General features: G+C 60.6%; 4 protein-coding genes across 4 annotated transcripts; 2 read left to right on the forward strand and 2 right to left on the reverse strand.

The window, feature by feature from the left end:
- Positions 1 to 204: 204 nt before the first annotated feature.
- Positions 205 to 1,149, reverse strand: PAN0_001d0643 (uncharacterized protein; the record flags this gene model as incomplete). Its single annotated transcript, XM_014804258.1, has 1 exon — positions 205 to 1,149. The coding sequence occupies one exon, from the start codon at positions 1,147 to 1,149 to the stop codon at positions 205 to 207; it is 945 nt and encodes a 314-aa protein (XP_014659744.1).
- Positions 1,150 to 5,170: 4,021 nt separating this feature from the next.
- On the forward strand, positions 5,171 to 8,374 carry PAN0_001c0644 (copper P-type ATPase CtaA; the record flags this gene model as incomplete). Its single annotated transcript, XM_014804259.1, has 1 exon — positions 5,171 to 8,374. One exon carries the CDS (start codon positions 5,171 to 5,173, stop codon positions 8,372 to 8,374), a length of 3,204 nt encoding a protein of 1,067 aa, XP_014659745.1.
- Positions 8,375 to 8,597: 223 nt separating this feature from the next.
- Positions 8,598 to 9,601, reverse strand: PAN0_001d0645 (SAGA complex component; the record flags this gene model as incomplete). Its single annotated transcript, XM_014804260.1, has 2 exons — positions 8,598 to 9,478; positions 9,553 to 9,601. The coding sequence occupies 2 exons, from the start codon at positions 9,599 to 9,601 to the stop codon at positions 8,598 to 8,600; spliced, it is 930 nt and encodes a 309-aa protein (XP_014659746.1).
- Positions 9,602 to 10,325: 724 nt separating this feature from the next.
- PAN0_001c0646 (uncharacterized protein) lies at positions 10,326 to 13,541 on the forward strand (the record flags this gene model as incomplete). Its single annotated transcript, XM_014804261.1, has 1 exon — positions 10,326 to 13,541. One exon carries the CDS (start codon positions 10,326 to 10,328, stop codon positions 13,539 to 13,541), a length of 3,216 nt encoding a protein of 1,071 aa, XP_014659747.1.
- Between the last annotated feature and the right edge of the window lie 217 nt (positions 13,542 to 13,758).

Genomic DNA, 13,758 nt, shown 5'->3' on the forward strand with positions numbered 1-13,758 from the left:
TCGCTCGGCTCAAAGGTTGCAAACATCGCAAAGCGACCGAGACTCGCCCTGTAATCGCAGGCAAGGCTATCACGAGCCAGTCTTCAAATTTTCAGACGACGTTTGCGAGGTGTGTGGTGCGACTGTCGCTGGGTATAATTGGTGTACACAGTAGGTACAAGTACAAGCAGATGCGATGCAAAAACAGAAAGAGAGTGCGATGGTCTAGGCGGGTTGGGAGAAACTACGTTCTTTGAACTTGTTCGAGTTGGCATTGAGCACGTGTGCGGCGCTGGAGGCGTTGTACGCCTGACTGCCCTCGGCGACGGTCCAGTGTCGGCGACGGTGGAAAGCGGCTGCGGCCTGCTGCTGCTCCATCGAGGCGGCGTGCGATGGCACGGGTGAAGGCGGGTTGCTGCTTCCGGACAGCGACGCATGCAGCAGCGTGCGCGGCGAGGGCGGAGCCAGCTGGCTCGGACTCGCGCGTCGCGACGTCGGCAGGCGGTAGGCGGGGAACATGTCGTCCCTGAAGTCATCGTCGTCGCTGCTGTCGTCGTCGCTCAACATGGCCTCTTCATCGCGCAGGATGGATCCCTCCACCTGCAAGCCGCGTGTAGACGACGAGCGCGGGTTGCTCCGGCCCGCTTGCGAATAGCTCGACAGACCCGAAAAGGCACTCATGCCCGGACCGAATGCCGGCGTGTGGTGTCCGCCCGTCTCGCTCCCCGATCGCGAAGACGGCCGCGAGCTATTGGTGCGCGACGAAAACGTGCTGCGTCGACTCGTCAGACGCGGCGACGCCGATCGCCCAAAGTGCAGCTGGTTGTCCGGCAACGCTTCGCCCGTCATCATCTCCCAGTTGTGGCGCACAAAGTTGGGGTCGTGCAGCTCCTTGTCATCCCCTAACAGCACAGCGCTGTTGGTGGCGTAATCGGCGTGGTGCAGATGCGTGTGGTGACTGAGGCCAAAGCTATCCACACTCGAGGTGCGTGACGCTCCATGCGCCGTGAGATCCTCGTGCGACAGACGTCCGTGGGCAAGCTTGGGCGACACCATGCCGCCGTCGCATGCGACCGTAGACGAGGCGTAGATGCGCGTGCGGTCGTTCTTGCGCCGCAACGAGCGCGACTTGGCGCGCAGGGCGCCGAAAGGGTTGTGGTCCAGCTTCATCGCGGCGAAATGAGATGTTGTCCGAGTAAAGCAGAGTAGAGAAAGCTGTCGATCCGGATGCGAGTGTCTATGTATTGGTGTGCTGTGATGTTTGTAGTTGATGTTTCGATGATGAAGAGATGAGACGCAAACACATGACACCCGGGGCGAATAGACAGAAGCGGTGATGTCTCGATGAGGGTGCGGTGGTGTTTCGATGCAGGCAAGCGCGGGATAGGATGGACGCGGAAGGATGTAGGGTCTAGATTCTATTGCGGGGGGACAAGATTGCCGGATGAAAGGTGGTTATATGTAGTTGGCCGGAAACCTTCTGGCAGAGGTACGACGAGGGAGAGCCACATGGAACCGGTTTGCTCAGCCATGCGACCGCGGCATGCATTGCATTGCGTACACCGGCGTACGGACAGAGCCACGGCCCAACCATGAGCTCCGGGTGATCTGCGGCGGCGGAGCGAGAGTGCCAAGCGTTGCCCAGGGTATGATGCCGAGTCAGAGGCGATCTGGCGGATGGGCGAAGGTCGGAGCAGTCAGCCAGCCGGAGCTTGCTCGGAGACAAGGTGAAACTGGAGGTGGGAGAGCGAGGGTCAGCTCAGCAACGATGACCGCTCGCATCTCGTTAAGCAGTAACGCCGCGCTTCCACGGACGCCCGGTTGGGAGCCGCATCCGCATGATTCCCGCTGCGATGCTGCGATGCAGCGATGTCGCGCTCCAGTCAACTCGACGCTTGGCAGCCGTGTCCGACTGAAAAAAATTCTCTTTTTTTTCTTTTCTTTTCTTTTCTTTTCTTTTTCTGTCACCTCCACCTCGGCGGCCCGGGATCGCGAGGTTGGGAAACAAAAGGGCAGCGAAAAAACAGGCAGAACAAACTCCGAGATCAGGCAGTATTTTTGTTTGGGGGATTAGGCGAATTGAGCTCGGTGACAAACGCAGGAAAAAAGACGTTCTTGTTTTCGCCCAGCGGAGCTGATTTCCGTGCGGAGCTGCATCCGCGCCCCCGTCGTGCAGTGGAACCGAAATCCGTTGCGGAGTCACCCACCGAGAGAGCCTTCTGAGCGTCGTCGCCGCATGGCTCAACTCCGACAATAGAGCGCGAATCTCGCCGGCCCTGCATTCCCAGACCAGCCGCCGTGGAGATCGCATGAGCAAAGATCTGAGCTTTCCATCCCGTCGTCACTCCGACCAAGGTGGCATTCCAGTTGGGTCTCGGGGGAGGGGGGGGGGGGGCGATGACGGCGGCCACTCCATTGTGACGATGCCATGTCATACATCACGCATTCCAATGCCCAAAACGGTTGGGAATCGCAATTGAATGTATGCTGGTCTCGCTGTGCGGCGGGTGAGCCGACCAGAAACCGCGGGCATTGCGCGGTGGGACGGCGCGGGCCAGGTCAGCACAAAACCGTGATCCGCTTTGCTTGGCTTTTTGGCAGAGTGACTCGCTGACCGAATCTGGCGGCCGATGGAGTTTATTTTCATTTTTCTTCTTTTTTTGACCATTTTGCCTTCTCTCCCACACCTTCGGATTTCCTGCCGTTCCGGCCACCTTTCAAGCCCGCCATTGTTACCGCGGCGGACGAGCGGCATGGTTTTGCGGATGCCCTTTGCCCTTCCAATTCTGCCGCGGCTGGGAGCGGCTGGCAACCGTATCGGCAGTCTCTCCGACCTCTCACGCTTAGCTGTTCAGCTTGTATTATTATATAAATACAATTGGAACTGCTACAATACAGCATGCCATTCACGACCGCCACCAGCCTCAAACTGCTCGTGGGAAAGTCGGATACCTTGAAAGGCTCGGCGGCACCGGTCGCGCTTCGGCGGGGCATCGGAATCCCATGCGTGCAACACAGCCTAACGAGCTTGGCGTGGTATCGAGGGTCGTCCCAAGCGGCTTGGCAGCACTGCCCCTACCATAGTCTCTCAAGCTGGCGCGCCAGAGGGTTGCAGCCTTGGCGGCCGCAGCGAAACGCGCGCGACACTTCTTCGCTTTTCGGATTTTTCGCACGCGGTCCGACTCGGTCCGCCGAGGTCGCCGCGGTCTCTGCTGTGGCGCCCTCTGTTGGCACCTTTTCGTTGAGCCACGCATGAATGCCGCTAAGCATCGGCAGTTCGGGTGATCGCCCTCAGCCTCGCCCTCCGTGGACATGCTCCCACCTCGGCTCCACCGATACAGTGCACTCGGCGCCCTTGCCGAGGCTGTCCAGCTGCAACCAAGATGAGCCGCGCCACTACCGTGAGTACACATGTGGGAGAGCTCATCAAGTTCAGCCAACCGAGCGATGGTCGTAGCTACCGTGTGGGGCTCATCGTATTAATAACATTGTGGGATCGATAACAATCATGAGAATGCCGCATACGAGGCGGCAGAGGGCCGCTTCAGTTCGAGAGATCGACGATTGACGGTTGACGGATGACTGCCGACTGGCGGCTGCGATTCATGCCTATGCGTTTGGACGGGCAGCATTGGCATTGGACCGCGCGGCAAGACCCTGCATCTGCCCTTCCGGTTCGACCGACTTCGTTTGCAACTTTTGCAGCAAATTCCTCCGCCAGAGATGCCGTTGCCTAGTCAAGTCTATTGTCCTGCAAGCGGCTCTGGTCCGGCCTTACCCTGCATCGACCTCGCCGCGGCAGCAAAGATGCGCGGAGACATGATCTGTACGGTGAAAAGTCGCGCGGACACTCTTGTGTCTGAGACGAGCCCGACGCCAACCGACATTGAGGCAGCGACAGCGGTACGCGGAGCGAGTGATTCCGCGACACCTTCGCTGGCTAGACCCGTGTCTGTCTCGGTCAACAAAACACCGCACCGTTGCCACGCCAGCGACCTGTGCGCGCGTCGGAGAGGACAGCTGGTCACACTCTATCTGGCCTTCCCATGCAGGTCATGCGAAAGTTCTGTTCCAGCGGAGCGGTTGCGCCGACATCTGCTGTCTGGTTCAGGTCCCGGTCCAACTCAGCAGTGTGTTCTTCTAGCCGCCCGCGAACAACGGTCCATGCAGGCAGCTGCACGTCTGCACTGCGTGGGAGCAAACAAAAAAGTGCAAACTTTGGTGGGGCGAAAATTTAGAGCGCTTCGGCCTAAGTCCCCGACAAGTTCCGCGGGCGCCGAATTGAAGCGTGTCAGATCGGAGGCAAAAGCCCAAAGCTTCAACATGTTACATCCTCCAAACTAACTCAGGAGAAAGTTTCAGAAAAGATTTTGTGTGTGTGTGTGATTTTGGCTTCGGAGTTTAGACTCGGCTGAGCTGGCAACAGCGCGGGACGAGGGTCCGTATCAGATGAGATCGCGTCGCAGTCTCCTCAGAGAATCGAGCGGTGAGCAACAGCGATTGGCTCTGCGCTCGCCCACAACCAAGGGCGAGGTCGTGCAATTTCTGTCCGACCTGCGTTTGATGACTGTAAGCCGCACAGTCAGGCAGCAGAGAGAAACAAAGAAAGAAAGAAGAAGCATCCGAGGCCGGACAGGTGCGGGACTGTGCCGAGATGAGCCTGCGGGAATGGGGCCGCACGCCTCGGCTACGCCTCCACCAGCTCAAAGTTGCTGATCCGTGTCGCCGGAATTGCACACCCGCGTCTTTTTGGTGCTCGTCTTCCTGCTTCCTGTCCCCACCCTCCCCACCTACCTTTCGCACAGCATCAGCAACCTCAAACAAGGTCAGGCTTCCAAGCCTTACTGTTCGACTTCGTCAAGGGCGTCTTGCGGATCGGAGCTGCCGACGTGACCGCTTCAGAGGTCGTCGGTACAGCCGAACACGCCATCGCTCTTTCTCAAGCTCTTCGTTCTCAAACTCAGCCGAATTGCTGCGGCGTTCTTGAACGGTCGAGGCTACTTCTTTGCTTTGCCACGATCATCAATCGCCTGAATCCAGCCGCCGACAGAACGCAACATCATCATTCTCGCAAAGTCGGGGCAGCGCAAACCCTACGAACGTCCTTTCGGCAAGTCGTAGGCTTGACCTCCAAGCTCGCGCCATAAAGTAGCGCGCACCAAATCGAATCTCCACACCGCTGCTTCCCAACATGACCAGCAACGACCCGCTTCTGACAACGCCATCAGCGTCGGGATCCAATGCAGCCACTCACGGCGCCAAGGTGACGGCCACCTTCCAGATCGGCGGCATGACCTGCGGAGCCTGCGTCGAGACGATAGAACGCATGATCCGGTCACAAGCAGGCATCGAATCAATATCCGTCGCTCTTCTCTCGGAAAAGGCGACCGTGACTTTCGACGACACAATATGGACGCCAGAAAAGGTAGCCGAAGAGATCGAGGATACTGGCTTCGACGCCACCTTCATTGAAGTCATCAGGACCGAGAGTGCAAACATCGACACACAAGAAAAGCTTGGCGCTTCGGACGCCGCGAGCACTCAAACATCGAAGCTCGATACCGCTCAGCTCAGCGTCTACGGCATGACCTGCGCTTCGTGCTCATCCACCGTCGAGCGCGAGCTGGCCAAGATCGACGGCATCAAGTCCATCTCGGTGTCGCTCGCGACCGAGAAAGCCAGGATCGACTACGATCCAGCCAAGCTCGGCATCCGAGATCTCGTCGAGCATGTCGAGGACCTTGGCTTCGACGCCGTCGTCAGCGATGACCGCAACTCGACACAGCTCGCATCGCTGGGCAGAATCAAGGAGATCGCCGAGTGGCGCTCCGCTTTCCTATTCTCCTTGTCCATGGGCGTGCCCGTCTTCCTGCTGTCCATGGTGCTGCCCAAGTTCAGCTTCACACGCGCCATTCTCTGGTGGCAGCCCATCTCCGGCCTCTACCTCCAGGACATTGTCTGCCTCGCCCTCACCATTCCGGTCCAATTCGGCATTGGCTTGAGGTTCTACCGCACCTCTTGGAAGGCCGTCAAGCACGGCAGTGCCACCATGGACGTGCTCATCGTCATCGGCACCACTGCTTCATGGGTCTTCAGCGTCTTCTCTATGGTTGCGAGGCTCTTTTGCGTTGATGCTTTACCACAGGCCACCTCCGCCGCATCCGTCATGGCACGCGCCATGGGTTCGATGCCCATGGCTGCACCCGGCCAGTGCACAAAGCCCGCCACTTTCTTCGATACCAGCACCATGCTCTTCACCTTCGTCTCCTTCGGCCGCTTCCTCGAGAACACCGCCAAAGGCAAGACGAGCGAAGCCTTGTCGCGTCTCATCGGCCTCACACCGTCGTCGGCCACCATCTACACGGATGGCGCTGAGGGAAAGAGCGAGAAGAAGGTCGCATCCGAGCTCGTTCAGCGCGGCGATTACGTCAAGGTGGTCCCCGGAGAGAGAATCGTTGCGGATGGTGTGATTGTACGCGGAGAGTCGACGGTGGACGAATCCATGGTCACGGGCGAGGCGATTCCGATCCACAAAGAAGTCGGCAGCAGCGTCATCGGAGGCACCGTCAACGGCACTGGCACCTTCGACTTTCTCGTTCAGCGCGCCGGCAAAGACACGAGCCTCGCGCAGATCGTTAAGCTCGTCGACGAAGCGCAGACGTCCAAGGCTCCTATCCAGGCTTTCGCAGACCGCGTCGCTGGATACTTTGTGCCGACGGTGGTGGGGCTCGGAGCGCTCACTTTTGTGGCGTGGATGGTGATTGCACACCTGCTCTCGGGCCACATGCTTCCGTCTATATTCAACCAGCAGGGCGTGACCAAGTTTATGGTCTGCCTCAAGCTGTGCATCAGCGTCATCGTTGTGGCGTGCCCCTGCGCGCTTGGCCTCTCGACACCTACGGCGGTGATGGTGGGCACGGGCGTGGGTGCACAGAACGGCATCCTGATCAAGGGCGGTGGTCCTCTCGAGGCTTCCACGACCATTCGTCGCATGCTCTTCGACAAGACAGGCACCCTTACTGAAGGAAAGCTTACGCTACGCGAAGCCATGTGGCCGAGCAACGAGCAGGGTGGCCTCGACGCCATTGCTGTGGGCGGCCTGTCGCGAAGACAGGTGATCCGCATGGTCGCAGCAGCCGAGGCTCGATCGGAGCATCCTCTGGCGCGCGCCATCGCAACGTGGGCGGCTCAGCAGCTTCACTCCGAGTTGGTCGCTCCGACCACGGACGCCACGACCGCTGTCTCTGGTGCCAACATCGAGAGCTTCCAGAGCTTCACCGGTAAGGGCATCGCCTGTCGAGTCCAGCTCGACGAGACGATGACGGTGCATGAGGTACGCATCGGAACTGCTGACTTCATCACGTCGCAGGAAAAGCACTCTCTCGATCACTCTGCCTTTGCATCGCAAGCAGAGGGACTGCTTGCCGAGCAGCAGTCGTACGGCCGAACTGCCGTCCTTGCCAGTGTGGATGGCTCGCTCGCCGCCGTGCTGAGCTTGAGCGATACGCTGAAGCCAGAAGCCAAGCGCACCTTGGCGGCCTTGCGCCGCATGGGCATTCAGTGCGGGATGGTGACGGGCGACTCGCAGAACACGGCGCGCGCTCTAGCTCGCGAGCTGGGCATGGACGAGGAGACCGACGTGTACGCAGAGATGAGCCCGATCGACAAACAGGAGCTCGTGCTGGAGCTTCGTCGTGCGTCTGGTGGCGGCGATCTCGAGAGCGGCGGCCGATTCTCGCCGTTCCGTGCCAACGGCCGCTCCAAGTCCGGCGGGATTGCCATGGTGGGCGATGGCGTGAACGATTCGCCGGCGCTGGCATCGGCCGATCTCGGCATCGCACTCGGCACGGGCTCGGACGTTGCGATCGAGGCGGCATCGATCGTGCTCATGCGGTCGAATCTGCTCGACGTGGCAGCGTCGATCCACCTCTCGCGCCGCATCTTTCGACAGATCAAGCTCAACTTTGTGTGGGCGACCGTGTACAACATGATCGGAATCCCGCTCGCCATGGGTATCTTCCTGCCTTGGGGCCTGAGCCTGCATCCCATGATGGCTGGTGCCGCCATGGCATTTTCGAGCGTCAGCGTCGTGGCGAGCTCGCTCACGCTCAAGTGGTACAGGCGCCCCGCGGAGCTCACTCCGGCGGTCAGTGGTGACATGGCATCGGGCATGGCCGCCGTCGAGACTCTGCAGCTGCAGGAGCTGCTCGACCGCTCTGATGCGGGTGCACTGGATCGCGTCGTCGCCAACCTCAAGGACGTCGGCTACCAGCTCATCGGCAAGCTCGAGTCGGCTCTGTCGAGTTCGGCGCTCAGGCTCGGAGGTGCATCCGTGGGTGGCCGGCGTCCAGCTCCTGCAGCAGGCTATCAGCAAGTGGCTTCCGATGAGGTCTAAGCAGTTCATCACCCCCAAAGGCGCGCTTTATCGCCATCAAAGCGAATGTAATCCAGCACAGTCACCTGCCTTGCTTCGACGCCGACACGATGTGAGATCAGCGGCGGAATGAGACGTAGCCGCCAGTGGCAAGGCAATCGATTGGTGAATGGGGATAGAATTACAGTCGGTACAAGTACAAGCGCCGGTTTTCACCAACGTCGTTGTGGGGATGATGCTGGCGTTACGCGGGTTCTTGGACGACGAGCCAGGCGGGGACCTGGCGGATCTCTCCGTTGTCGTCGTCGAACTCGAGGTTGTATTTGGTCTCGAGAAGTTCGGCTTCGCGCTTGGCGAGTTTGACCAGGTTGGCGTTGCGCGTAAGACCTGGGCCACCCGATCTTACAAAGGCGCCGTAGAAGCAACTTGTATCCGGATACATGCCCAGCACACGGGTGCCCGGGGTAAAGTCGGACGCTGGCAAGGTCTGCAGACTGATGGGGAGGGGGATGATGTTCTGCATGCCCACCTTGTAGGTTCCCTCTGGTCCTGGTTCGTCATCGTCCTGAACGCTGTATTCGTTGGACGATTTGGAGAACGAGAGGACAGACGCTTTGAGCCAGTCCGACTCTTCGGTCTTGGTGGGTAGTACGGCGACTTTGCGACCGGGCGTGAGAGGATGCTGTGCTGTAAGCGTCTCTCTTCGCCCGCGGTTGGTAGACGAGGTACCAAGATTGGATGGGCCCAGAGGTCCTCCACGTCGACCCGTGGGGGTCGATGCGCCTGATGCGCCGGACTTGAGTTTGGATGCTAGGTCCTTGCGCGGTGTCGAGCTGCGCGAACCTGCGCCGTCTGCGGAACTGCGCAGCGCAACCAGGATGCCAAGCTTCTCCTGCGCCGACTCGATGGCTGCCAGCTCGTCCTTGGTGCGGCTGGTCAGGTCATGACAGACGTCGTCGAGCTTGCGCCGCTTGGTACGGTACTCGTCGCCAGTATCCTTCTTCTCGCGCAGCGCGATGAGGTCGGTGCGATGAGACTCGGCCGCCGCCGCCTTGTCTACCGAGGCGATGCGGATCTTTTCGAGTGTGCGTAGATTCTGGCGCACCGCATACCACAGCTGGAGCTCTGTGGAGCAGAATGGTCCGAGCACAAGTCAGCATACGAGCGTGACGACAGCCAGTCGAATCGCGTCAACGTACCTTCGGAGCCTGCGTTGGCGACGCGATCCTTGCCGCGCCTCAACGCCATGGTGATTGCGGATGGCGCGGTCGGCCACGAGAGAGCAGCGTCTCACGCTAGCTTTCGGTGGTGTTCCGACGATCGAGCCTCGCGGAATGGCCGAGTCACAGCTGCCGAGTCGATATGGCACCGAGACGTGAGTGCGGGTGTGATGTCTCGACACGCGCCGCGCCTGTTGCGGCGTAGAGTTGGGTTCGTGTTGCATCGGCCTTTCCGGAGGCCTTTCGCCAGATTGCCGATTCGAAACACGTCTTCTCGTCCGAGACTAGCCCCAACTTTCTCATTTTTTGGACCCCACCACCTCCACTCTGGCAAGCACTCTTCCCGTGCCTGTGTCATTTGAGGGCAACCTTCCGACGTCGGTTGGAGCGTTGAACCTAGCGCGGCTGCCAGGGCAGCTGCTGCTGCATGTGCATGTCGGATTTTCCGACAGCCCCTCCGTAAGGTCACGGACCAGGCAGCACACCGCAGTGTGCTCTCCGAAGAGCCAACCGCGACTGAGACCAGCCAGATTTGGACCCTGGACCGCTACCGCCGCCCTGAGCTTCCAAGGCCGCCCTTGAAGCCTGCCTCTTGCATTCATCAACAACACATGCGATATACTTGCCCGTAGACGGCCGCAGCATCGGCCCACGACAAGCGCATTGCACCTGCAGCCTCTACTCGCCGGCGAGCTTGGGCGTAGGCGTGGGCCTGAAGCAGCTCGAACGCGACCCACGGGCGGAACCTCAGCATGTCGCTTCGTCCCGACTCGGTCTACCGCGTCGACCTGGGCGAGCGCCCATCGTCGGCTCCAGCCGATGATAAGAGCAAGGATGACGGACCATCTTCGCCGCCAAAAGTGCTCCAAATCCGTCTGACCGAGCAGGCTCTTCAGCAGCTCGCCAGCGCCTACACCGTGTCTGGGTCGGCCAAGCCTCAGATCCGCCTCAACTTCGATACAGCGGAGCCGGAGCTGCTCGTGGGCAGCGTTAGCATTCCACTCCACGCCTCGGTGCCGGCCGCTACCCCACAGTCACGTCCGCCAACCCATGGCTTCAGTTCAGCATCCCCATCGGCTGCCCCGCACGAGCTCTATCGGCTTTCCCACGACGAGTCGACGCTTACGCGCGTCGGCACCATCGCAGCCAAGCTCTCGGTCAAGCCCACGCGCGATGTCTCGGCAGTCGCTCAGCGCCTCAAACAGCAAAAGGAGGAGGAGGAGCTGCGCAAAGAACAGCGTCGCCAAGCTCTCATCCAAGGCTCCTCGCCGAACTTGTCCGTAGCATCATCGAGCTCAAGGTCAAGCGCAAACAAGACGCTCGCCGCTGCCCGCGCCTCCTCTGGCTCCGCCTTCTTCTCATCCTCGCCCCTGTCGAGGTCGAGCAGTCTGACCAACGTCACCGCCCAACGCCGCCAGCCCGGCCTTCTCCCGCCAGCCGCCGTCTCCAGAGCACAGAGCCGTGAGGTGTCCCCAGGCGCGCGCTCGAGCCTCCTCACCGCGGCTCACCCTAAGGTGCAGGGTGCTTCGTACGAGTCAGGACTTTCGACCAGCCGTTCCGCAAGGGCAATCACTGATTCGCCACAAACCTCGAGCGTAGCTCAGATGCGCAGTTCCACCGCCACTCACTCTTCAAGCCATAGATCGTCAGGCACAGGAGGGAGCAGTCTTTCGACACAGGAAGAGGGGCATGTCTCCGACGATGGTCAATCGAGGCGAGCCGACCTGACATCGTCTCCGGCCTCGGTCAGCTCCGACGTAGCTGGCGGTGCTGCCAAAAAGACCTCAAAGCTCACCACGCGCCAACGTCTGGCCAAGGCGACAAAGGCAGGCAGTCGCCTCCTAGCCATGTCCGAGCGGAAGCCGACCCCAGAACTCCGCGCAGCTCCTTCGACAACTCCATTAGCTGGCACGTCCGCCTCGGTCAATTCTGGCACACAGCCTTCCGCTCAAAACAGCCGATCGACTGCGATCGACCCCATCCAATCAACGGTACCAAAGTCAGAACCGATGCAAAAGGCCAGCAAGCCAAAGGAGTCGGTCGTCAGCGCGTCTGCTACAAAAACGGGGTCGGACCGCCAGGAGGCAGCGAGACTGGACCGCAGCCAGACGGCAACGTATCCAGACAAGTCCAAAGAAATCGCCTCGTCGTCCAGAAGCAGGGCAGAGGTAGCCCAGAAAACCGAAACCAGCACCAGACGTACAGCACTCCAAGAGTCTGCACAGCAGCCTCCCAAGAGAGAACGGACAACCTCCATCGAGCAGAACAGCATCAGCTTCAAGACGGAGCGACCGGGCGCCACTATAACAACTGCCAAGGCAGGAGCGGCCAGTAGCAGGTCGCCGGAGAAGGTCGCGCGCGCAGCCGTACCCGTGGTCACAATGCGGAGAGCAAGACCGCCCGCTGTCGACGATCCGAAAAGCGGCAGTCCCAGAGCCACTAGTCAGTCTGGCCCAACTGCAAAGGCTGCGGCACCGGCAATTGAGTCGGACCGCTCCGAGCGCGAGCAACGCCCGCGGGCAAGATCGGATTCGCGGACTCACATCGAAATCAGCAACAGCGCTGGACCATCCTCCTCACCACCCTCCAAGCTGGCGAATACGAAGAAAAGGGTCGACGAATCGTCCGATGCAGCGCAGCGCAAGCGTCGCCGTACCAACGACTTTGCCCCGCCCAGCGACCAGCCAACGCGGTATCGAGAGCGTAGGCTTTCAGCGTCGCCCGAGCCCATCTCGCGTCGAGCCGATAATGACATGCCCCGGCGTCGGGACGAGAGCGCAATGCGTCCCGTCCGGCCCACAGAGGCCTCTACGTCCGCAACGTCGATCCGCGAACATGTCCCGCCATCCGCATCGATGCCATCGTTCGCCTCAGTCGGCCACCGGTTGCGATCCGTACCAGAGACAAGCGAAAGAGAATCTCGAAACGCCAAGGTGGACGACTACCGAGGCAGGCGTCGGGACCGCGGGTCTGATGAGCAAGATCGCGGGACGGATGCAACTCGCGATCGAGGCAAGAGCTACTACCGCGAGGCGGAAGAAGGAAGTAGGGGCAGGAGCGGCGCTCCTGATGCGCATGGCTCGTCATCGCGGGGACCCTCCAATGGATCGAGTGCGGTCAAGTCGCCGTCCGGCTCGGGCGAGAGGTCGATCAAAGGTGTTGGACCCGGTGCAGCTCACTGGTCAGAGCCGTGGCTAGACGTTCGGTCACGATCGGACTGGCATCGTCTGGCACAACGCTTCGCCAAGACCCAGCAAGAGTACCTTGCTTCGCGCAAGCGGCTCGAGGCCGAGAGCGAAAGGCTGGACCGGGAGCTCGAGCTAGCTTCAGCGGAGGAACAAGCGGCGTCGCAGCCGATAGGACTGCATTCGCAGGCGTCGGCAAACCAGAGCCTGCTGTTCTCGCCGCATGCCCACCCTGTCTCCAAGATGACGCGCCACGGCTCGACTGGCGAGAGCGACGAGCTCGACGTAGACATGCTGGATGTCGAGAAGGAGACGAGCGTTAATACTGCGCACAACGCAGCGGGCCCGCGACGCCGAGAGAGTCTGGAGTCTCGACGGAGGGAGCCGCGGGAGGACGGTGAAGAGTCGCCCGAAGAAGGCGAGATGAGGTCCTCGGACGACGAGGCTGGCCAGGCTCGAGCAAAGAAGGGGTCAAATTCGGCTGAAGGCGGCGCTCGCGCGGCCGGGGCTGAGTTCGAGACGCTGCTGCGCCAAGCGAGCAGGAGCGAGTCGCCGGACAACATCGCTTGGCGAGCTCAGCCGACCGGCGTGGCTGCAGCCGCTGACGGTTCGGATGGGGACGAGAGGGCTCGGTCGCGCGCAGTCGCCAGCGATCGCCCGCTTAGCTACGCCGACCTCGCCGACCGAGTGCACCAGCTCGCCGAACTGCACGGCAGCCTCAGCCGTATGCACCGCGTGCTCGTCGACTTTAAAGCAAAACGCCTCGCCGACACTCTCGCATGACTTTCACCAAAGTAGTTTGCTCCCACCTGTGCTCCAATTCACACACTTGTGAGATGGTGCTGCTTTCGGTTGTGGCTTGTGTAGTTCCGACGCAGGTTTAGGGTCGAGTTGATTGCGATGTCGACATCCGAGGCAGTGTTCGATGTGGATGTCGCAATGCACAGCTGCTCTTTGGTGTGACTGTGCAGCCTGGATGGCGAGCTAGTATGGCTCAAAG

The sequence above is a fragment of the Moesziomyces antarcticus genome (assembly GCF_000747765.1).
Source record: "Moesziomyces antarcticus DNA, scaffold: scaffold_v10001, strain JCM 10317, whole genome shotgun sequence".
In the NCBI taxonomy this organism is placed as follows: Eukaryota; Fungi; Basidiomycota; class Ustilaginomycetes; order Ustilaginales; family Ustilaginaceae; genus Moesziomyces; species Moesziomyces antarcticus.